At 37.6% G+C, this 23,679-nt stretch overlaps 2 protein-coding genes across 2 annotated transcripts; one reads left to right on the top strand and one right to left on the bottom strand.

Moving 5' to 3' along the window:
• Nucleotides 1-545: 545 nt before the first annotated feature.
• LOC136242638 (uncharacterized) lies at nt 546-2,183 on the bottom strand. The gene has a single exon (XM_066034083.1). The coding sequence runs from the start codon at nt 1,512-1,514 to the stop codon at nt 663-665; it is 852 nt and encodes a 283-aa protein (XP_065890155.1). The 5' UTR covers nt 1,515-2,183; the 3' UTR covers nt 546-662.
• LOC136242635 (E3 ubiquitin-protein ligase HACE1-like) lies at nt 2,172-21,746 on the top strand. Its single transcript, XM_066034081.1, has 21 exons — nt 2,172-2,474; nt 2,980-3,279; nt 3,758-3,852; nt 4,365-4,513; nt 5,978-6,082; nt 6,330-6,515; nt 7,369-7,668; nt 7,933-8,131; nt 9,139-9,227; nt 9,810-9,998; nt 10,064-10,135; nt 10,234-10,451; nt 11,538-11,665; nt 12,005-12,104; nt 12,232-12,397; nt 13,591-13,806; nt 14,725-14,811; nt 17,610-17,714; nt 17,939-18,085; nt 18,142-18,195; nt 21,510-21,746. Exons 1-21 carry the CDS (start codon nt 2,254-2,256, stop codon nt 21,630-21,632), a joined length of 3,249 nt encoding a protein of 1,082 aa, XP_065890153.1. The 5' UTR covers nt 2,172-2,253; the 3' UTR covers nt 21,633-21,746.
• Nucleotides 21,747-23,679: the final 1,933 nt, after the last annotated feature.

Here is a 23,679-nt window from a genome sequence, read left to right as displayed (position 1 = left end):
GCAGTACTGACTCCATACACACATGTTGACATACGTAACTACTGCAGTAAAGTAACTGAGCTCATGACACAATATAGCTAGCTATAAACCATTGTAGCAAGAGTTACACCATCTGCTACAAAATTTACACATTCTTTGCTAATTTTAGCTCACCACTTTCTTGTAGTGCAGAGTACGTACACCATCTGAAAATGATCATCCATTACTTTGTATAATGACGACAATTTATAAAGTATTGATTTAAAGCAATTATATAATGCCACTTCAAATGTCAACTGTTCCTTGTTCATTTTTTTGCTAGCTAATGTGATTAATGGTTGAGGTATTATTTTGATATACATGTTATTGACACTGATGCCTCTTTCTATATAAGTCATACACCTGAAGCAGCCCTGGTGAGTCCACCTATAGAAAAGAGGGTGCATAGCTGAGCAGTGGAGATTGTCACTCACCTCTGTCTGCTGACTGACGGACTGCTGCATCATGTTAGGCACAGCATTGTCTGGAACATTTATCATCATGCTTAGTAGAAAATTTTGATTAGCTAGAATCAATTGCAAAGCAGAATTCAAAAGGTAACACAAATGATATACACTGAACTATGTACAAAAATTTCAAGTTAACTTAGTCACATGTACAATATGGTGAGGCTTACAGCAATGTTAACACACCACACTAGTGGTAAGGTTAAACCTGTAATAAGAATTTGAATGTTTGTCCATCATAAATTGTGGCACAATGGCATTAACATCACAAATGACCAGCACATCGCAATAATCTACTCCACTTCCTCCATTGTATCGTATTGTGATATTATCATAACTGATGAAGGTTGAGCTAACACCACCCAGTGTAGTGAAACTGGCATAATCATAGTAAAGGTCTTCTTTACATGCTGATACTCCGACACAATCTCCTCCTTCAGTGTGTAGCTGAACTCCACTACAAGGATTGTAGTAATAGGTGTACCCATCAGTACCAATTGTTTTGAGTGGTGCACTTGGATTGTCTAGTTCATGTAGGCTAATAACTTGACCTGTTTCACGTACTTTACAAGAACATGAGTCAATCTGATTACACTGCTGAAAAGGTGTTAAAGCTGGAGTACCACATTCACCTGGACAAGCACACACGCTGTCTAAACTCATGAAATATTCATCTTTCTCAGAACCTTCAAATCTAAAGTATGGTTTATACCTAGCACCTCGGTCACAATTGAGATGGACAGTGGAAACTTTACCAGTCTCAGTATTGCTGTATTGAATAGCTACACTATCACCATCTGCAATAAATTTTGCACTGTTTGAAAACCCCAATCCGGTATTAGAGTTATCATATTTCCCACACACAGAGTTACCATCACAATCTGGAGAGGTCACAGGGGAGCAAGGGTTGTACCAGTAAGTCTCCGATGATGATATGCTGTCTTCCATGGGAGTGTCAGGATTATCTATTGAATGTAAATTAATCACTCCAGTACCATCGGACATTTCACAACTACATGAGTCCTTCATTATACATTCCTTCTTAACAGATGTACACTTCCCAGGACAGGCACACTGCGTGAACAACTTAAACTGGTAGAACCTAGTTGGAGGGCTCACCAACAAATTCAAGTCTCCCTAGTATCTCGTTCTCATCACACACCAGTTCAATTTCAGATGTTCTGTTTTTCAAGTTGGTCCTGTTGTAACTGGAATGATATACTGCAAACACTGCACCATTTCTGTACACAAACTGTACACTCTCAATAAGACCCAAATCAAACTGAGCCTTAGTATGGCCACCAATCAAAGTTTGACAAATAGCCACATCGTAACAGTTCACAGTAGCAGGCACTGATAAACTCACACAAGGATTGTAGAAGAACTTATAGTGATCCCCAGTTTGTTCTGATGATGAATTTGTCATAAACCTTGCCACGTGATCTCCACTGACCAGTGGGTGTAAAGTGATTAAGCCTGTGTGTCCAGGCACACCTTTCAACTTGCAGGAACACTGGTCGATTTTTTCACATCTCGGTCTAAAATCATAGTCAGCAGCCTCGTCAATAGCGCTGGCCTCACTGGTGGTGAGAGATAAGGCCAGTACAATCAGTATGAGACATCTCAGCATAACGACTTTGTTGCTCTAGTCACGCCCACAGCCTCTCGCGCTTTGTTGGTCACGTGTGATCAGGCAAATAGAATCGATTGTGGTTTACAGCTGTGGCGGGCTTTCGATGAGATTTTCGAGCCCATCTCTTGAGTGTAAATGTCTTCAGGGAACACCAGACGTTCATCTCGGCTGCAGGAAAAACGTGAAAAGTTTCTGACGAAGAGTTCTAGAAAAAGATGCAGAATAGCGGACGATTCTGATTCGAGGTCTGATTCGTCAGAAAATTCATCAGATGATTGCGAGGCGGCTAACACATCTTTCAGTAAACATGAACCTCGTTATGAGGTTGGATCTCGTGGAGGAAACTTTACTAGAGTGTAAGTTGAACGTGTGTGCAGTGTCCCATGCATGGGTTGCTTGCAAACTACGATTGTGAGGTGGAAATATTAAAGCCATCATCACATGACATAGTGGGATTCCACTTCACCCCTCTGGAAGGTTCTTGTGTGATGCCTCTGGAGAACTTTACAGGTCTTCCAGTGTTGATAGATGTTCAGTAGTTCTGTAAGAGGTGATGGTTCCAGGGTAAAGATTAATCACTACCATAGCAAAGTCACCACCTCTTACAAGGGTATTCAACAGCAACTGTCACTCACAAATTAAAGTTTGACACTTTTTCTAGGAAGCATTACACAATAGAGAGAATGTGGTATGACACAAACATTTATCAGATATTATCTGCCAAATTCTATCTACAGTTGAATTGCCCAATTTCTTTTGCCTAAATTTTGTATCATACTGTATGGTTGGTTTAGTACGCTAGACCATGCAAAGTTGTTTCTCAGTTCATCATCAGTTTGTGCAAACTTTTGTTTGATACAGTTACAATTCTTACAACAAGGAGACCAGATATGCCAACACCCTAGATATTTATGAAGATGACTTTATTGATGACGGCATGGATGATGAAGGTGCTAGCAGCAGCACCAGTAGTAGTTCAAATGATGAAACGGCTGGCACTTGGAGACAACAAAATGATGATGGCAGTCAATTAGCCGAGGAAGATAGTCAGTTGGTCACATCCATGAGGAGCAACAGAAAGAGGCGGCTTGAAGATGACAGTTCTGATGAAGACAGCAGTGACGGTGCAATTGTGGTCAGGAAAAAGCAGACACCAGTGAGGTAAATTTATAGACTTGTGCTGTGCCCGTATTTTTTGATTTGATGCACTAAGAAGAAGAGTGCTATGTCTATGCTTATGCATAGTAACTTTCTCCCATACACTTCCTCCTACTATACATCAAGGGTGTATGCAGAAAGCAAGTAGTTAAGGAACAACATTACAGTGACTGCTCTATTAGAATATTTGACTGCTCTATTGGAGTACTAACATTTAGGTATCTTTTTTTGCTATACTAAATTAAAGCCTGCTCAGTCCACTATGCTTTACTGAGGCAGCTTCCTTGATTACCTATGACATATAAGTTTTAGTCCATCAGGATTTAACTATTTATTTGCAAATAGACTTATGTGATACACATGTGGTGCTCACATACAGGTTTCAAACTAAAGATGATATGTAGTGAGGACTAGTAATATGTAAATGCAACATGGTATAACTTTGACAATGGCTAATGTCCTGCTATTGCTTCACTACTAGGACTTCTTCAAGGACAGTATCATTGAGGGAAAAGAAAGAGGCCAAAAAGATGCAAAATTTTCGAGACCTGAAACAGACAAGATCCAGAAAACAAGGTACCTGTGTGTACTATACTATACATGCACAGTCACCCATGGTACTGCTTTGTTTGTATGTGTCATTCAAGTAAAGCTAAAAATTTCAAGGACCGAATTTTAAGCTGTGGTTTGGGACATACTTGGTATGGCCGCTGTATATAAGGTGGTCTTAATAAAGAGGAATAAGTGAGGCTTTACTGTTAAGAAATTATAAACAGTACGCATTAAATTGTTAGAAGTGAATGTGTGTCCTGTGCAGATCTGGTCTTGTGCTACGTATTAATAAAAAGTCTGAATCTTTGTTCTTGACACGGTGTAACTGAAAAACTAATAGCCTGTGAACTGAACTGTCAAGAGTTGACAATAGAGAGACTCTTAGTATAACTTACAAAGGTGTTTCACGGCTTCATTAATAAGACCGCCTCATTACTGAGGTCACATTTTTCTTGGTCCCAAAAATGGTGAGATCCAAAGGCCATACGGTTACAACTAGATACAATGTTTAAATTTTTCATTTCATTTCACTGCAGCTGGTCTGCCTATTGGAGCACTAGAGGATGATAGTGATGGTGAGGAAGATGATGGGAATGATGAAGGAGAAGTAGACATTGATGATGATGATGATGACAAGTTTGTAGTCAGTGATAGTGAAGTGGTTGAGCAGTCAGCTGATCTTGAGGTGAATTAGCTTAATTCGTGTGTACACTCTTGTTATATTCACATGCCCATAAACATGAATTGTGTGACAATCTCACATGTATTTTGTTATGAAAACTGTACAAATCCTCATCATGGTCAGGCCTATCTCTACTTACGTAACTTTCTACGTTGTTTTACTGTTTGGTGTTTATGTTAGGGATTTTCCATGTTAGGGATTTTCCATGTAATGGAGTTAGCTGAACTATTTTTTGTAGTTTAAATTGCCTACGACAGAAAAAAAAACTTTAACTAGTATTTAATTTAAAAATGAAGTAGGATCTATGCAATAAAAAGTAGTGAAACAAGATGAACGATAGTATTACAGCATAGCTCAGTGGGAAAGTCCCTACTTTGGCATTGAGCAAATGTGCCAAAGTAGGGACTTTCCCACTGAGCTATGCTGTAATACCACATTCATCTTGTTTCACTACTTCTTATTGTATAGATCCCTACTTCATTTTAAATTAATAAATACTAGTTTGTTTAGTTTTTAGTTGTAGCACAATGTAACTTGTGACTCTTCTATTAGAATATCATACATGACTGTTGTATTAAAGTGACTGTTCTATTAGAGTATATTTCTAGTCAGCCAAGGGGTGTGCAGCTAGCTAGACCAATAAAGGGTGAGGTCATTTTGTTTACTATTAAGTAAAGAGCTAGATTGTTAAGAGGTGTGGTCTCCGTACTCTATCGCCATTAGTTCACCTAGATCTTTAATTGGTGGGCGTGGTATTGCGAATGGGATCCCAAACATGAACTTGCAGATATCTAGCTAGTATATCTCTTGTAGTAGCACCGGGACTGAAGCACTTCTGAAATCCAGCTCTGAAATAATTCTGTGGTGTCTATATTATGTTGCTGAAAGAAAGTGTTGATACAGAAAATTAACGCCTCGATATGGTTTCGTTGGATGAATAAGAAGACAAGCAACCTGATTGAAGATAAAAGAGACAAGGTGCAGAGGGCCTACACTCGTCAGAACCCCAAAAGGCCCATCCCACTGATGAGTTTGTTATTGTGGTATAAAATGGTGGCCGTATGCTGCTTCGTTTGGCCTCTAGCCTTGTCAGTGAGGCAGTGAGACTAATTCGAGTTTTTACAATTTTAAAATTCTATATCTGGCTACCTGTAAGTGTTTTGTTATATTTAATGAAAAATTTTTCAGGGCGATCCCTACTTAAACAGTACTACCATACCGTTTGATAATGCTATATAATTACAGTCTAGTGTTTCTTAATTACCATAGTGACTGTTTAATTAGTGATATGTAAATATTTATACTCTGAGCTAAACTTGCCCAACTCAGACATCTACTACTCCACCAGTAGTAATCCACTGGGACAATCACTTCAAGTTTCAAGCGCCATACTGTCTTATGATATAATCATTCACAGTTGCATGTCATTCATTATTCATGTGAAAGAATGTTATTCTTCTACCGTAGCACCAAAGTGACTGGTGTGCAGTACTAAGGCCACTAATGGGAACTGGCTTGTTCACTACCAACCATATTGAACAAGTCAAGAAGAAGCTATCAAAGAAGTTGAAGGTGAGTAACTAGTCTATCAGGACTCCAGTACAATGTACAGGCATCCTATCTACATACGTACAGTGAAGTTAGCAACCACCTCTTTAACAACAAAATATATAGTGGTTACCTCACAGCTAAGGCACACAGTACTTCATTACCATGTAATAAGGCCACTGCATTATGAGGCCAGGTCAGGCCATATTAATGAGGTTTCACTATACCATGTGGTGTATTATTGCTTCTGTGTAATTGTGTGTAACTGTAGGGTAGGAAGGTGGTTGATTATGATGAACTATTAGAGGCACTAGTAGGAGGTGCTACTGAAGATGTTGTGGAAATATTTAGTCAGTTGTCTCATAGCAACTTGTGCTCTATTGTGGCTCAGTTAGTTCTGCAGTTGGCAGTGTACTATGGTCATCCCAGTTTAGTGGAGATTGCTATAAAATATAAGGTGTGTGTGTGTGCGCGCGTGCACCTATGCGTGTGTGTGGTATCTATGTGTGGTACCGTATAGCTGGAAATTTTGGGGGGACAGATTTTTCATGAATTTGCGAGTGATGACAGCTTTGCAAAAGTAGGTTACATGTACTTATTCCTGGGACTTCGTGAGTAAAAAATGAAAAATTTACTTTTTTTGCACATTTAGACAAAAAATTGTGCCTTGATAATTTCCGGCTATACTGTATGTGTGATGTGGTGTGTATGTGTGTGTGTGTGTGTGTGTGTGTGTGTGTGTGTGTGTGTGTGTGTGTGTGTGTGTGAGTGTGCGAGCGAGCGAGCGAGCAAGGAAGTGAGTGAGTGAGTGATTGACTGCTCTGGTCAAAATAGTACTCTAATCGAGTAGTCACTTACAGTGGTATATACCTCTAGGCTGATCCAAACACTACAGATGTGTGAGATGACAGGGGAATTGTTTCATTGATTAGCTATCTGAAAGCGTTGCAGCAAGAGATAAGTCTGACAAAACACCAGCAATGACCCCACAGTGAGCCTCACAGCATTCTGATAAGAATATGCAGACTTCAATGAAGCTTGACTTTCATTTAGCTGAGTGTTTTAAGTGTGTCATTTCTCTAATTAACAGTCACTACACCTGCTGATATATTAGTGGCAGCCAGAAGTAGGTTTGAGATGTCCACTAGTATATCTGCAAGTGTAGGTGGCTACCCTTTTTCGTTGCTATGATTCCTGATCTAACTTAAAGTTTCTAATTTTTCCTTGTAAGCAAAAATTGCTACGTATCTACATAGGTACATTTGCTATAAAATACTCTAATTGAACAATCACTACAACCATTTTTCTAGGCTGATCCAAACACTACAGATGACAGAGGAATTGTTCCATTGACATTGGCAGCTGCTTGTGGCCAGTATGAATGTTTCAAGTTGTTACTATCACTGACAACATTGCAACCAGTTTTGGCAAAACACCCAACCCTTCTCCATGTCATCGTGGAGGCTGCATTGTGTAATGAAGGGACTGATAGCTCGTATGATATACTGCAGCTGTTGTTTGAGGAAAAAAGAGAGCTGTTTGATAGAATGATGTCATCCAGTACTCATCCTACAGTGTTAGAGTTAGCTATCTGGTGTGGCAGGGTGATGGTGAGTGGTATACAATGCTGTGTGTATGTTAAAGGGAGTAGCTCTTGTTCATTGTTTAAAGAATATTTTCCTTCTGTTATATTCACGCACTGTTTCATTACAGTGGACGAGCTAAGAAGTTTTTCGGTACTTTTTGCAGGTTTTCCTGCTTCAGAAATAAACCAGACTCTTTGTTTGAGATTAAAATCTTTGTCCCTGCAATGTTTAATTTAGATAGTTTGATGAAATATAGTAATATTCTTGATTACTGACTGTGTTGTATAGTGTGTATCATTCTTACTGGAGCATTATCCTGAACTATTGAGTAGCAGTTCCAATACACACTCTACTGCTGTTGGGTTTCCTCCATCACTTATTATGTTGGCAGTTTGTTCTCCCTACCAACAAGAAGTTGGTAACAGTGTCATACTGGATGTGTTACTGGAGCAACAAGTTGGCACTATTAATGTAAGGGACAGTAAAGGTATGTTATGTGTGAAGTACTTTTAAAAATAATTTGATCCAAATTGTGATTACTTGTTTAATGAGTTCGAGGGCGGCAGAGTAGGTACGACCATGAGACCACTTTTTGGCTGCATAAAATTCAAATTCGATGAAATCAAAATTAATAGTTAGCATGCAATGGTCTACTTAGCATGTATTTAATGGCAACAATTGATAGAAACAACAGTTATATACAGTATCTAAGCTGTCTTTGACCAAGACATATCCACTTCGTCCATATTAGGCGCCTTTAAAAATAGTTACCATTACATTATAACTTTGCCTTTGTTTCTACTTTGGCAACACCCCTTACAGTTTATTTCTCAAATGGTGAGGTTTAAGCATTACAGAGGTGCACTTTGGTCAATATCCAGTTTATACCTAGCATTGAACGCTTGTATCAGGTAGTTAGCACCTTACACACAATATTACAGCCCTCCAAATAACATATCAAAATGTGAAATTTTTCAATTTTTTTCTGGGGAAGCATGCCCCCTTATCCCCTAGACTGGGACTCTGCTTTCACTGACGCCCATGAATGAGTGTATGTACATATTTTTTTGAAATTGTGTGGGCCATCTTGTGTTATGTACTCACTATCAGTCAGTACTCACTGTACTCAAGAGTATTTGATAAGACAATAATAGTGCTCCATTGGTCCCGTGTGAACCGCACACCATGGCTTCTGCTCCATTTTTTCTCAGCACTAGTTAAGTTTTGTGGCTAATACATACACTTCATGATTGAAGCAGCTGGCCCAGTGGAATTTATGGGGGAGCAGTAGATATCTGGGTTGTGCCAGTTTGGCTTAGAGTGTATATTAATACTTATTGTGTTCTCTGTTATGTGTTATGAGTAGTTTGTGTTTATTGTGTGTGTGCTACAAGTGTGTGCCTATGAGTGTGTATATGCGCAAAATATACGTAATGACTGTCTCTATCTGTTACACACAATGACTGTTTCTCATTACTGGTTGATTTGATACAGGCTGGACAGCTTTAATGTGGTCCACATTCTACCAGAACACAGACTGTATGAGGTCACTACTTGACAATGATGCTTTAGTCTATTGTCCGGTGAGTATGCACTGAATGCTTTATTAGAGTATTTGTACAACTTGTGTATACTTTGGTTAATGATCCTGTATGGGTAGAAATAACAATACCATACATGCAGCACCACGTTTATCTTAATTTCATCACAAGTCTTTTGTTTTAAACATGCACGTGACACTGCTATAAATTATATGCACCATACAAACTGCTACAATTTGCCATATAACAGTACAGATGTTCAGGAGATACTAATGTTGTGTGCTTTTGAAATCCATCCTGACACAAATACATGATCCCTGATTTGCAGTGTGAAGATGGTTGAGGTTATCACCCACTTACCTCTAAATATTCTCAATGTCCAATACCATTTTTGACTAAATTTCGTGAATCATTTTGGTAAAGGTGAATACTTTACACCTCCAGCCTACCCATGCTGCCAATAGCAATTGCATGATGTCCAATAACTGATTGGCAAATAAGATTTGCAAATCTTTAAACTGGCCAAAGTTAGTCTCACTTGTAGTCTGACTGTTTTTTTATGGTTTATGGTACATCCTCATGTTTAGAAGTTTGTGTGCAGTGTACAGTAGTGATTTACTATAGGACGATCATGGTACTAGTTGTCTACACATTGCTGCACTACTCGGCTCCAGTCAGTGTGCGCAGCTCTTGATCAGCCATGACCACCCGATTGATTGTGTGGATGGTAAAGGGTGGCCACCATTGCTCTATGCTAACTTCTCATCAGAGAGAGAGTGTGTCCTCTCCATCATGAAGTCTAAACCCAACCAGGTAATGGTGACCCTTTGTACAATGTACACATATTAGTTTGGTGTTTTGTTGCATTCCCTTTTTAGCTGTTGGTGTTAGGGAAGTTACTGGAACGAAATTATGATGTTGAATCTGAAGCCAAGCGAAAGACGTATCTGGTAAGCCACTGAATAAGTATGTATGTAATGTATGTATGTATGTATGTATGTATGTATGTAATATATGTTTGTATGCATGTTCATATTTTTCTCTATAGCAAGTACAGAAAGTATTAGAAGCAGTGGCACAACATGAAGCATACTATGCCATATTCAATCAATTTGTCAGTACCAATCCTGACATATTAATGGAGGAGGGAGGGGGCAGCTCCACATTCCTGCAGAAGTGTAAAGACCTGTTAGATCTCAATAACAAGAAGCAATGGTTCAGACGAATGATAGACAAGATGAAGAACTATATCCCGCCAGACTGTTGGTATGTTAAGCTGCAAATATCTTATCAGCTGTTGTGTGTTTGATATACATTGGTCCAAGCAATTTTTTACCCATTTGATCACTTAGAGAGAGCGGTGTTTAGATAGCTAAGGAATACATTACAGAGGGCCATGACAAGAGTTTTACTACAGTAACATGGCTAATACAAACAAGTTGATTTGCTACTTCTAAAAACCAGGCGCTAGTTATATAGCTGGAAATATATTTTAACTAAGGCTTCTGTCTTGTAATAATGCAATTACGTATGTATAGTTTTCTGTCTTGTAATAATGCAATTACGTATGTATAGTTATTGTAATTTTTGATTTTGTAATTGGGGAATTATTTTGTAATTCTCTAATTACGCTGCTATGCATTGCTAAGGAATCACATTTTGAACAAACCGCTTTCAACAACTTATTGCACAGAAGCATCTTCTCAACTGTTTTATAGTTTGTTTATAGTGTTTTTCCCGCAAATTCTTTCTACAAAACCTCAAAGATACCCTTCATTTTCGTTTGCGTACGTTGGAACATGTTCCTTTTCGAGTCACATTTCCTAGATGCGTAAGAGACCTGCTACGGTGTTTTTGGTAGTTAAGTACATGAAGAGCCCAATGGGAAGGTAGTTCATGAAGTTTGTAGAGAGTCACTACACCCGTATTTATAACTGGCAAAAAAAAACCGCCTCAGTGCAAACCTTGCCTATGCTCAAGTTTAATACAGGCTTCATTTAGTGTTTAATTTTCATAGGCCGACTGCTTTTACCACTAACAGGATTTGCTCACGTGGGTGCATACGGACAAACATAGATAGGTACACACACGTTTTTACAAAAACGATTTCAGTAAACCAGGTGTGCGCCCACAGCCAGCCTTTAGCTGGCTGTGGGCACGTGCCTGATTTAAAAATGAAAAAAACCACAAGAATTTGATAGCATAAAAAATTGTAATGAAGAAAATATATTTGGAACAGTGTAACTGACATGATATTTGATAACCCACCAGCCTATATGTATTTTCAAAATATAATTTTAGCTTCAATTTCCAGCTGTGTGGTTTATGTTTTAATCCATTTATCACTGACAGGTGTGATTGCACTTTGTTAAGAGATGTTAGAAGGGAGTCAGTACTGATGTCAGCATATAATAAGTTGAAATACACTAGTCCATCCAGCTTGAGGGCAGGTTTTGATGTCACCTTCTACAATGAACCAGGTAAAGTGTGCATTGTGGATTGATGTATAGCACTGCATGTTTGCACATGTGTGTGTGTGTGTGTGTGTGTGTGTGTGTGTGTGTGTGTGTGTGTGTGTGTGTGTGTGTGTGTGTGTGTGTGTGTGTGTGTGTGTGTGTGTGTGTGTGTGTGTGTGTGTGTGTGTGTGTGTGTGGGTGTGCATGTGTGTAGTGAACACGTACTGTATAATACGTATGTATTATTCCCTAGTGCGTGTGTGTTTGTGCATTTATTGGTAGCATGCGTAGTGTTGGTGTTTGTGCAGTATACGAGCACTACCTGTACTAGTTCAGTTATAATGTGATATTTCCTACCATTAGGTATAGCAGCAGGTCCACGCAGGGAATTTTGGTCATGTTTCTCCAAAGAAGTTGTCAGCAAATATTACTTGTTCAAGAAATGTGACAACTCACACTACATGTACGTATGACTGTGCTTGCCAGTTCTCTGTTTGTCATGTTTACTTAGAACTGTATAATGTATGTTTTTTTAATGTTTTGTATCACAGTCAGTCAAGTCTGACACAGCGATTCTGTTCATCCTCCAGGTTGATGCCTCACGAACTACTTGTAGAAGGAAATCATCATGGGTGTCCACGAAATATTTCTGTCAGCCATCTTGGGTTGCTGAAATTCATTGGAAAGATGCTGGCAGTAGCAGTGAGCCATAAGGAAGTCATCAATTTCAGATTGGCTCACCCACTTGTTAAACAAGTACGTATGTTACCTGGTAGCATTTAGTAGTGGGTTTACATTTAAATGAATGTTATTTTATATCATTCATTTATTTGCTAATTAGCAATCACCCAACTGGGTTTTAACACTAATGTACAATGAAGTGATTGTGATTGAAGTGAAGTGATTGTTCTATTTAAAGTTTCAAGTTGAGCTTTTCTGCACTCATATTTTAGGGTTTTGTACTTTTTGAGTGGTCCCATTGGTTTGCATAGGTGAGATACTTAATTAAGCATATAATTCATGTAGCGGGAGTGCTATTTGTGGTTTACAACTTTATTTGATTAAAAAACTTGTACAATTGTATAATTTTAAACTTATATCCAGAGATCTTAGATGCTTTTTCAGTGCTACAGTGGAATCTCTCTTAACAAATTAAACTCCTGAATTAAGGACATAATAGAAAAAAACCTCCATAACAAGGACAAAGATTTGGTCTCTTACTCTGTACTAGGGCCCAAACAAACTTAGGTGAATTCGAAGGTTCGTTCGAACAAACGAACATTCGAATGTGGGTTGAACAGTTTGAACTATAGTTACTAATTAGATAGTGATACAGTTAAGCTATCCATTTTGTTTTGTTGCATAATAATGTGGGGGAGGCCAGACATATGGTATTAGGCATTTAATTAAGTTATGTGTTGATGGTTTAGTGGTGGTCACAGTCCATGCCTCTATGAGGTTTTAAGGTTTCTATGTGGTGCCATCACTTGTCTCAACTGTATAGCAGTAGTAAAATGTATTTAAAACCTAGTAATCACAAACAATTCTTACTTGTGGTATTCAATTTCAAGTTTTCTCAGTAAAACTGTTGAGTCAGTACAACTGCATGTGTGTGTTGCAAACTTGTGAGATGCATTTAACATTTAATATGCTGTGATTTATAATTTATAAACAGGAATCAGCTCCATTTAAAAGTTTGAAAGATTCGTGAACTTTAGTTGATGAATGTTCGAACCCTGACAATCCAAGTTCGTTTGGGCCCTACTCTGTACATTTGTACCTCTGAAAAAATAAACCTCTATGTTAATATAGGCATACAATTCTAGGTCACAAAGTGCCCATTATAGAGAGGTTCACTGTTGTCTTTGAATGCTGACCTTTTGTGCATTAGTGAATAGCTTGTTATACAGAAGGTACATATGTACATATGATGATTACTGTCACTTTAGTTGATAGGCATGCCATTAGTATACCCTGATGATTTGGAGACGGTGGATAGTGAGTCCTATCAGAATTTTCACTCATTTGGTGGAGACATTAGTGACTTGGGACTGAGTTTTGCTGCCTTTCTGCAGTGTCCATATTGTGAGAAGAAACCTGAGAGCTTCAGCCTGAGGGATTATAGCAGAAGTAGCCATTGTGATGAAGTGACTGAAGAAAACAAGGTGTAGCTAGTGTATTATGCTCTAAATTATGATCTGTACACATAGCAATTGGAAAAATGCCTAAAGACAAAACATTTGCAAAAAAGAGGACATTACGTACTTTTCAATTGTAAAATTCTTAGTTTCTGTATTATGCAAGATGATTCTCTTCCAATCTTGTGCTGGGGGTTGATTGTTCTATTGCTTTTAATTTCATGATTGCATGCAAAAACTGTTCTATTCAAAAAAAATCAAGTCCTTCAAGTTATAGTTAAAGCACCGCCACATCAGCCCGCACGTGTGTATTGAAAATATAGTATGAGGGGTGTGTGTTGATAGGCTAATACATCATGAAGCAAAGCCGGAGTGTTGTATTAGCTTCAAGATGCCTCCCGAGTGCTGTATTTTTCCTATGCACTAGCGTAGACATTGTGTATTGTACTTCCTGGTTGTCTTGCTCAGAGCATTCATCTTGAGCGCTTGAACCACATCAATTTTTGGTAATCAGCTAGACTTTTGGTAGATGTTCATATAATCTATTTCTAATCGTAGAACGAACTGGTAGGATTAGTTTGGCTAGTTTTAGTGATTTGCAATGTCATACACGTGATCATTTATGCTGTCTGATTGGGGTTATATTTGCCTTATTAGTGGGTTTTTACTTGCCTCATTATCTGCATAACTATACTGTATGACTCATACAGTATAGTTATGTGGCTAGTTGCTACTGTGGGGAAATTACAGTACTAGTTTGCACTTTGATCCTCCCACACAAAGTACAATAATGTTTATTGTACAACACACACACACGCGCACGTGCACACACACACACACGCACACACGCGTGACGCACACACACACACGCGTGACGCACACACACACACATATATGTGCATACTATTAAAAGTGTTATTTTTTAATGGTGTGTTTGTTTGTTAGAACGATTTCATCAAAGCATTTTCCAGCTTCAAGTTGGAAATTTCTATCGAGAAGGAACTGGAAGCATTTCAGAATGGATTTTGGGAGGTGAGTTTGTTGTATTGCCAGGGAGCTGTAGAATTACACTTTTATTTTCATCCTTAATGCTTACTGCTAATACCTTACATGTAGTACTCTTCTTCTCTGTGTTCTGCAAACAATTCTAGCACAAGCAGTAGACTAAGCGCATTTCATTACTCTGGTTACAGGTACCCACCCCTCAAATAATTATTCTTGTGGGCACCATAGGAATTTCAGAATGAGTGTTCAGCCATTTTTCGTTGCTCTTTCATCCCATACTCATGTCGTGGCTATAAAGGAACGTACATTAAACCATTGCAATGTATAGTCTAAATAAGTTAGACACCGTGACCTATGGGAACTAAGCAATTTAGTAACCCCTCAGGCCCTTAGCAATACCTTCGCTGCACTCGGGACGCTACAGCCTCAGGCCTTCAAGTAGTTACTAAATCACTTAGTTCCCTTGGTCTTGGTGTCTTACTGTGATTTAATATCATGCACTACTCCAGCTTGTTTCAGTACATGCTATGGTCCCTGAAAATTCCAAAAAATTTTACTTGTACATATAAGAAACACATGCATCGGTGTGATGATAACATCAACATGTTAGCATTTAGTAACACTATCCATGTATGTACACATGTGAAGAATAAGGAATCACTACTTGATGATTCAAGACAGCGAACGCTAGCTGGCTCCTCAACCAGCTCCGCTAAATTAAATACCTTGAGTTGTTCAACAGTCAGTGATGTACATAATGGTGAAGTAAGATATGGAAAGATATGTACACCAAGTACTGCAATGTGTCCTTTGTGTTATCATTTTTTATCATATACAAAGTTTCTTGAGGGCACACAGGTGACTAAGTGATTTAGTAAACCTCTAAATGAGCTGTTGTATATGTAGTCTAAGAAGTGTTATATCCCTACTGTGCATTTCCAATATGGTATCTTGAGCACAGTAGGGATATAACACTTTTTATTGTTTTACTGTGATTTAATATTGTCTTGATATTGTACACTACTCCAGCTTGTTTCAGTACTTTTTATCGATGTGCTATGGTCCCTACTCTACTTTAACATTACGTGTACTCTTGCTTGTTAACTTTTTAAAAATTATGAACCCATGCATACTGCATCAAAAGAAAAAAATGGAGTCATGTGCCCCAGCTATCAAGTATTGTCTGAAAAGTGAAGTATCCAAACTATCCATAGTCAGCTATGTTCAACCCATTACAGAACATTATGAATCTTGAACAATTCGTTACAAAGGGAAGCCATCATGTGCTTCTGCCAAGTCGACACCTTTCACTGTCAGCAAAGATGAATGGGACACAAAGGAGGACACTGGTAAGTCCATGAAGAATGCACTGTACGTATTGTGGTATACCAAAGGCATGTGTCCAGCTGAAGTAACATCGAACAGTGAAAAAATCAAGCCCGTAGCCATAGCTGTTACCAAGTTGTGCTTGTCAGTCAGTCAATCACTAGAAAATTCTGTTTAATAATGTATTTTAAAATTTCATAGCAACTTGTTGAAAACGTTTTGGGTCGATCTGAAGGTTTGTTTTACCTAACCAATACTGCTTCATTGTTGTCAGACAAAAGTGAGGCTGGTTTTTGGGTGACGTTTTTTCATGGGCCATGCCCAAACCTTTGTGGTCCCTACTATCAGACATGGAGCCAAGTACATTTAAAGGTACTTAAGTAAAATACAAGTACTTTTGAGTTTTGGAAGTATAAGTACAAGTACTTTAACTGAAATCACGAGAGTACTTAAGTAAAGTACAAGTACATACCAGAAGTATTTAAGTAAAGTACAAGTACATACCAGAAGTATTTAAGTAAAGTACAAGTACAATACATTTGCCTATAGCAACATTTATGCAGCTGTGCATAATAACTTAGGCTTGAGGTACAAACATGCAAGGTACAGTTTTATATTCACAGAACCATTACACAGCACAAATAACTATTTAATTTTTAAATCAATATAAGTCTACTATGCTCAGATTTAAATTCTTTTCCTGTGATGCTTAATTGGGGTAAATGACATAGGTACTGAAAAACATCTTTTGTCACAATGGAAAGGTAAGAGTATGCTTTGCGATTATCTTTCCAAAAAGTTTACAGGGTCGGTTTTTTTTTTCGGTACACATGGGGTTTCCAAGTAGTCATCAAGTTCAGCATGTAAAGTAATAAAGTAATTTCGATCAGTTACCATAGTTGAGTTGTCTTCTTCACAAGTAGTGGTGTCTGACGTAGAAGGATGCATGCACTATAAATAATAATTTCTTACCACCAATTCAACAAAACCCTCATTACGGTAGTTGCATTCAGTCTCAAACTTCAGGAATTACAAAATATTTTAGGACAACAGGTACTTTCAGGTTTTTGTCAACCATTCTCTTCAACTCTCAATGTAAACAATAGCATTGTTTTGTATTATACTAGAATTCCAACCAGAATAACAGCTGCTTGTAGCTACATGATACATACTAAGGTTGTAAAAAGTACTAAAGAAGTTAAAAACTATACAACTTCATCAAATTTATTTTCATCGACACTCACTGTGTACAAATTACAATGTTTGTGGTACATTAAAGTACTTTAAGTACTCAAGTACATACAAGTACATGGCAAAGTACTTGAGTATAAGTACAAGTACATTGCGGTAATTAAGAAAGTATTTAAGTAAAGTACAAGTACTTTCAAATTTGTACTTAAGTGTACTTAAGTATAAGTACTCATGTACTTGGCCCCATGTCTGCCTACTATAGTACTTTCGTACTGACAAACTATGTTTATTTCTGATTTTTTATATAGATGATACCAGTTGAATATTTGAGAATATTCACACCAGATCAGTTTTCATTACTGTTGTCTGGAATCCCAACGATTGATGTAGATGATTGGAAAGATAATACAGAGGTGTGTGTTTGTTGTGTGTGTAGTGTGTGTGAGTGAGTGAGCGTTCATGTCATGTGACCTGTGTGTTGAACATGGCTCCTACGTCTGTGATTTATGAATATGCAAGTATTTAATTCGATTCTCAATCATTTGGTAAATATCTCCGTACAATTTTACATTAAATAACCAAGTGCAATGCTAAGAGATATAGAGTAATTGTACTTACATACACATTTTTGTTGTAGTATTCTCCACCTTCAATTCAATCATCTGATGTTGTTGTTTGGTTCTGGTCACTGGTTAGAAGTCTTCCAGAAGAAGAAAAGGCTCTGTTACTGAAATTTGCCACTGGGTCACCTCGAGTCCCTGTTGGTGGCTTTGCTCATCTTGAAGTGAGTTATCTAATGTTGCATGTATTGTATGTGTGAAATATACTACCTATTAATAGGGAATATCTGGATTAACAAAATTCAGGATATCATTCATCTCTGGTGAAGATCGGGTAAGATTATAAATGTGTTGGTATATAATGATAGTGGTTAGAGCCTTTGCAGTCAGAAGAAGTGAAATGTGTATGCCAAGTCAGATTGATTAAGCATATGGCGGGATTTTTATTATTATTATTTTTGCAGATTGTTACCACCCAAAATTTGAGGATCAGGTGTCTTGTGTCAGGTGTCATAGTGCTGTGCACTTTCACCGGTTAACCAATTAATTGACCCGTTGTGGTACAAATAGCAATAACCGATTAGGAAATTGTTTAAAACCGATTACTGATTACCATATGTGGCTCTCATGATAAACATGGCTGACTATTCTATTGAGTTAGTAACACCGAAGAAATCGAACGTCGAAAGTATGGCAGTATTTTGGGTTTCCTAAGGGCGAAATAGAAGGAAAGAAAGCTCAACTGTAACATTTGTAAGGAAAAGGTAGTTCACGCAGAAGGAACCACCAACATGAGAAGCCACTTGCACATGTGGTACTACTCAATCCACGATGAGCTCTACAAGGATTCAGGGGAAGAAGCTACTGTCAGTACTATGGATGATTTTGTAACCAAGCGTGTACAACCTTTGCCACAATCTTTTGAAAAAGCCAAGAAGCTTACACATGCTGTTTGCGAGATGATCGCATGGGACATATGGCCAAATAGCATCGTTGATGATGTGGGTTTTTGAATCTACTAAAGAAAGTAGAGCCACGTTATGTCATTCCCTGCCGAACAACTGTTACAAGTAATTTAAATGACTTGTGCATGAGTTAGAAGCAGCGAATCAGAGGGACTGTGGCCAGTGCAGAGTTTCTCAACTGTACAGATGTGTGGTCATAGTGTAATGGAAATGGTTGTATCTCTCTCACCTGCCATAATGTGCCATTTTATTACTCCAGATTTCAAAATGTGTTTTCATAATCTTCAGACACACTGTTTTCCTGGGACACACAACCACAAGGCAATTGCTCAGACTTTGAATACTGTTGTTAAAGAATGGTGCATCAGTTTCAACAAGCAGTATACTACTGATAGAGTATCTAACATAGTAAAAGGCTCGTGAGGATATGAATGTGTTGAGGCTTGCATGTGCAGGCCACACGTTGAACCCGGCTGTCCAGAAAGCTCTGCAAATATCTCAAGTTTCTACACTGCTTGCAAGTTAGCTTATTTCTCATTTCCACAAGTCATGTGTGGGAGGTGATGAATTTTAAAAAGTCAGCTACTATTTAGTGATGTTCCCAAACACAAGCTTATTCATGATGTCTGGAATTCCACATACAACATGATAGAACGAGTGTGTGAACAGCAGTTGCCCATCAGCAGTGTACTACTGCAACGTTGAGATAGTTTGATGTATTTTTTTAACTATATACTCCCAAATGAGTGGTGTATTTTAGAAGGTATTGCAAATTACTAAGGCCCCTTAAAATTACTTCTCAGCACCTCTCTGGTGAAAAGTATCCCACTATCTCTGCTTTGGGACACCTACAGCATGAAATACAAACCAAGATAGCTATCCAAGATAATGATAACACTGCAATTAAAGCATTAAGAAGGCTTTACAAGAAGATATAAAATTGAGATATGCAAATCCCAACATCATAATGTTGATGTATAAATCATCATTTTAGATCCCAGGTTCAAAACTCTAACACACTTATCTGCTACTGCAAAAGTAGAAATTTTTGATTGTGTTTTAGAGGACATTATACGGTTAAAGGAGTGTGTGCAGAGTGATAATGAAGCTCAAATTGAGTATGTCACGGAATCTTCAGGACCTTCCTCTTCTGCTTCCAGTTCCACAGGTGCTTGCAGTGAACCTACAAGGAAAAAAAGAGTGCATGCATTAATGGAGGTTATTGTTTCAATCTGAAAATGAGCAAATTACTAACATAACTTTTATGGACATTGTGCAGTCAGAGCTACTTCGTTACAAAACCGAACTTCTAATATCAGTGCATCGTCCTGGTGATCTGCCCATCAACACTTGTATCCCAATGTCAGTAAACTGGCACGCAAATATCTTTGTGTAGTGGCCACTTCAGTACCATCTGAGCAGTTGTTTAGCACAGCTGGTAATGTCATCACAATGGCGGCAAATCCCCCCCTCACTCTGTGGAAGAGCCATAGCTATTCTTTTGCAATTGATAAAATTACAGTATACACCTTGTCAGATCAAAATCAATTTAAATAACTCATGAAAACTGCATATATTACCTCCGCTTATTGCAAACTCACCTATTACCAAAGTTAAAATAGCTGTCAAACTGTCATCTCAGCACCTTTGTATGTACTAAGTGCCTCTAAAAATAATTATCGTATTCCTGGTGTTAAGACTTTCATAGCCTTTTAAACAGATTTTAAGACTTTACAACCATCTGCAAAGGCCATAATGACAAAAATCAGCCTACTAAGGAGTGATCATTGCAACTTAAAAATTACAAGAGAATCTGCTCACCTCATCCACCTACAACTTAGCCTGTTTGTGCCCCTCCCCTTGCCACTCCTGGATCCGCCCCTGCATCATATCTGTGAAACATGCTGCACTGTCACCAGAGAATGTTGAGAAACTGATTTTTTACATGACAATTTTTCACCAGTCTCCTTACCTTATAAACGTTGTACAGTAGCACCTCTCTTAACAAACTCCCCGAATTAAGGACACAATAGAAAAAACCTCCATATTAAGGACAAAAATTTTGTCCCAACAGGTTAATACATTTTTACCTCTGAAAGAGGAAAACCTCTATATTACAGCAAAAAGTAGCCTAAATTTCTGGGTCCCAAAATGTCCGTAATAGAGAGGTTCCACTGTAATCAGGAAGAAAACTGGCTGTGACTCTTACAAGCAAGCTTAACTACCTTGTGTGGTAACTGTGGTTTTTTGAGTAAGTAATTTGTTTTATTGTTTTCAGGTATGTAAAACTATGTATGCTTGTAATGTAGACACTTGTCACTTGTATTATTACACAACAACAATTACTCCATGCCAATTATTGGCAGCCAATTAACTGGTGACAAAAATTCCAGGTATATATACTCCAACAATAATCAAACTACAAGAAAATTTTCATAGAAAACTGCTCATCTGCAAAAATCTTTTCCCCTAAAAATAATTTTGCTATGTGGTATGCATGTTTTTTGTATGCTGTCTCTACACCTGTATTACTCATTTGCTGATATGTATAATGGATATATTTTCAACCGACACATTTGTATATTTCATACGCAATCGAAGTGTGTTATATATGTGTGTAATCTGTATGCATATGTGTGTACTTGACTACTTGTTGATTCAGCTTGTTTCCTACTCCATACAGGTACCAGAGGCATCGACATGTTTTAATAATTTAAAACTCTCTCAATACACCAGTGAACAACAGTGCAGAGACAAAGTTTTAATTGCTATTAGATTTGGTTGTGAGGGATTTTCTTTTGCCTAAACCAAATTATGCAATTGTAGTAATATATGCAGTACGAGTTAGTACGGTTGTCAATTTGTACACATTATATGAATGTTTCTATCTTAAAAGAACATTAATTTTATTTATAAGTGAGCAGAAGATACAATACAAAATACGTTTTTGTCACTCAATTCTCTACGTAGCTTTAGTTGACTTTTTATAGCCATGCAACAGCTTTCATGCTGTGCCCCCCTGTTTGTCAGTTCTAGAATCACTACTGTCCAAAAGAGTTGCCAGTGTTACAGGTGCAAGCCACATTTTCTCTACTGTCAAAGTAAAGATCCTCTATACTGTATATACATAATAGCCACTGAAGGGCCTACAGTAGAGACTGTTTTCAAATCTGTTATTGTTTCATGCTATCGTGATAAATTGATGTTACTCAATGTTTAGCTAAATCCTGCAGCTTTATGCTAGAATTATGATCGACTCTATTTCCAGCCTGTTACATTATTATGAATCAACAATCAGAAGTCAGTGCATGATGGGTGGTACGAGCTTTAATTAAGTTTGGGTTAAACCATTTTCCAGTATAAACAGTTGTAGCTTTAATGAACAGAATCACGAGTTCAAAAGTACACAAAAATGTTAATATTATTGATAGCAGAAATGACATTGTGATATTTCATAATTGGCTATACATGGGTGTTATCTGTAATCTAATATTGGAGTTGCACAGTTTTAGTTAACTGCTGTAGAGTACGTAGTAGATCTACCAAGTAGAAAGCCAAACTAATGAGGGAGAAAAGAAACTCAATTGATATAAAATATTGTGATCTCAAAACTTTGAATTATTAATGATATAGTATGATAGTTATAGTAGCATGGTCCCCACACTTCAAGATGGGAATGACACATTGTGTATGCCATTTAATTGGTAAATAACCATTTGTATAGTGGTATGGCTAATAGAAGGACCCCAGCTACAGGTTATGAATGAAATACTATTAGTGTGTTTATTCTTTTCTTTGCTAATTAACCACAGATGCATACATCCATATATGTTAAAAATAAAAATGCATATGGAGAGAGCAAGGTGGAAGACTCAGGCTACTGATCTTGGCTTAATCAGTCACTGTGTATATAATAATAATAATTTTGGTTTGCTGTTTAGATCCCTGAAAATGCCATACACTTAAAACATTGATTGTTAGAATAAATCAACTCTATAGGAATATTAGCCATGATCATGCATGCAGTAGCCTGAGTAGGTAGTGAGTAGTAGTAACGTCAGCAAGAGCTCACACTTCATCAGTTAACTAATATTTGACACTACTATATGTTTGTTTAATTTGACGCTTTGTGAGTGACATTTTATACAATTACTAGCTCCCACAGCTAGTGTAGTATCACCATGTCTTTGCCCTTGTGAATTGAAGTGATCTGAATAATAAATGGTTGGTATACTGTATAGAGGAAAATGTTGGCAGGGGAAAATTTTGACAAATTTGCTGATTTAGTACAAATTCTCCAAAGTTTAACTCACCAATTACTCGTAGCGCCTCAGATTAACATCTCTTTTGAGCTTGAATTTGCCAAAGTTTATTTCGCCCAATGCAGTTTAGCTTACCATTTGCCTAAGTTTCCCTCCATAAGGTATACCAGCAAAAGGAGATTGTGCAACATGTACAGCTATATAGATGTGCACAACCAAAACAGTCGCTGCATGTTTTGCAAATTTCTTAATAATATTAAATAAAAATAAATTATGTATAATGACCAGATTTGTGAAAAGGAGTCTTCCACACACATATCAAAATTACTGTTTATAGAGTGTGGAAGGCCCTTCTTGCCAATCTGCTCACATATCCCTTCTAATATTCTTAGATTTAATTTTACTACTCAGCATAATAGACAACAATTTTTGTGCATTGTGTATATCAGAGCCAGAGCAGCTGTAACTCTGCATAATTTTGCAAAGAAGCAGATTGTTATATTATTAGATACTATACTAAACAGACAGACACACATGCACAGTATTACAGCTGGCTGATCACAGCAATCACAGAATTGCTAGAACGTTCAA

Source organism: Dysidea avara, chromosome 13 (assembly GCF_963678975.1).
Source record: "Dysidea avara chromosome 13, odDysAvar1.4, whole genome shotgun sequence".
In the NCBI taxonomy this organism is placed as follows: domain Eukaryota; kingdom Metazoa; phylum Porifera; class Demospongiae; order Dictyoceratida; family Dysideidae; genus Dysidea; species Dysidea avara.
Note: the sequence above shows the minus strand (reverse complement) of the source record. Positions and strands in the feature narration are given on the sequence as shown.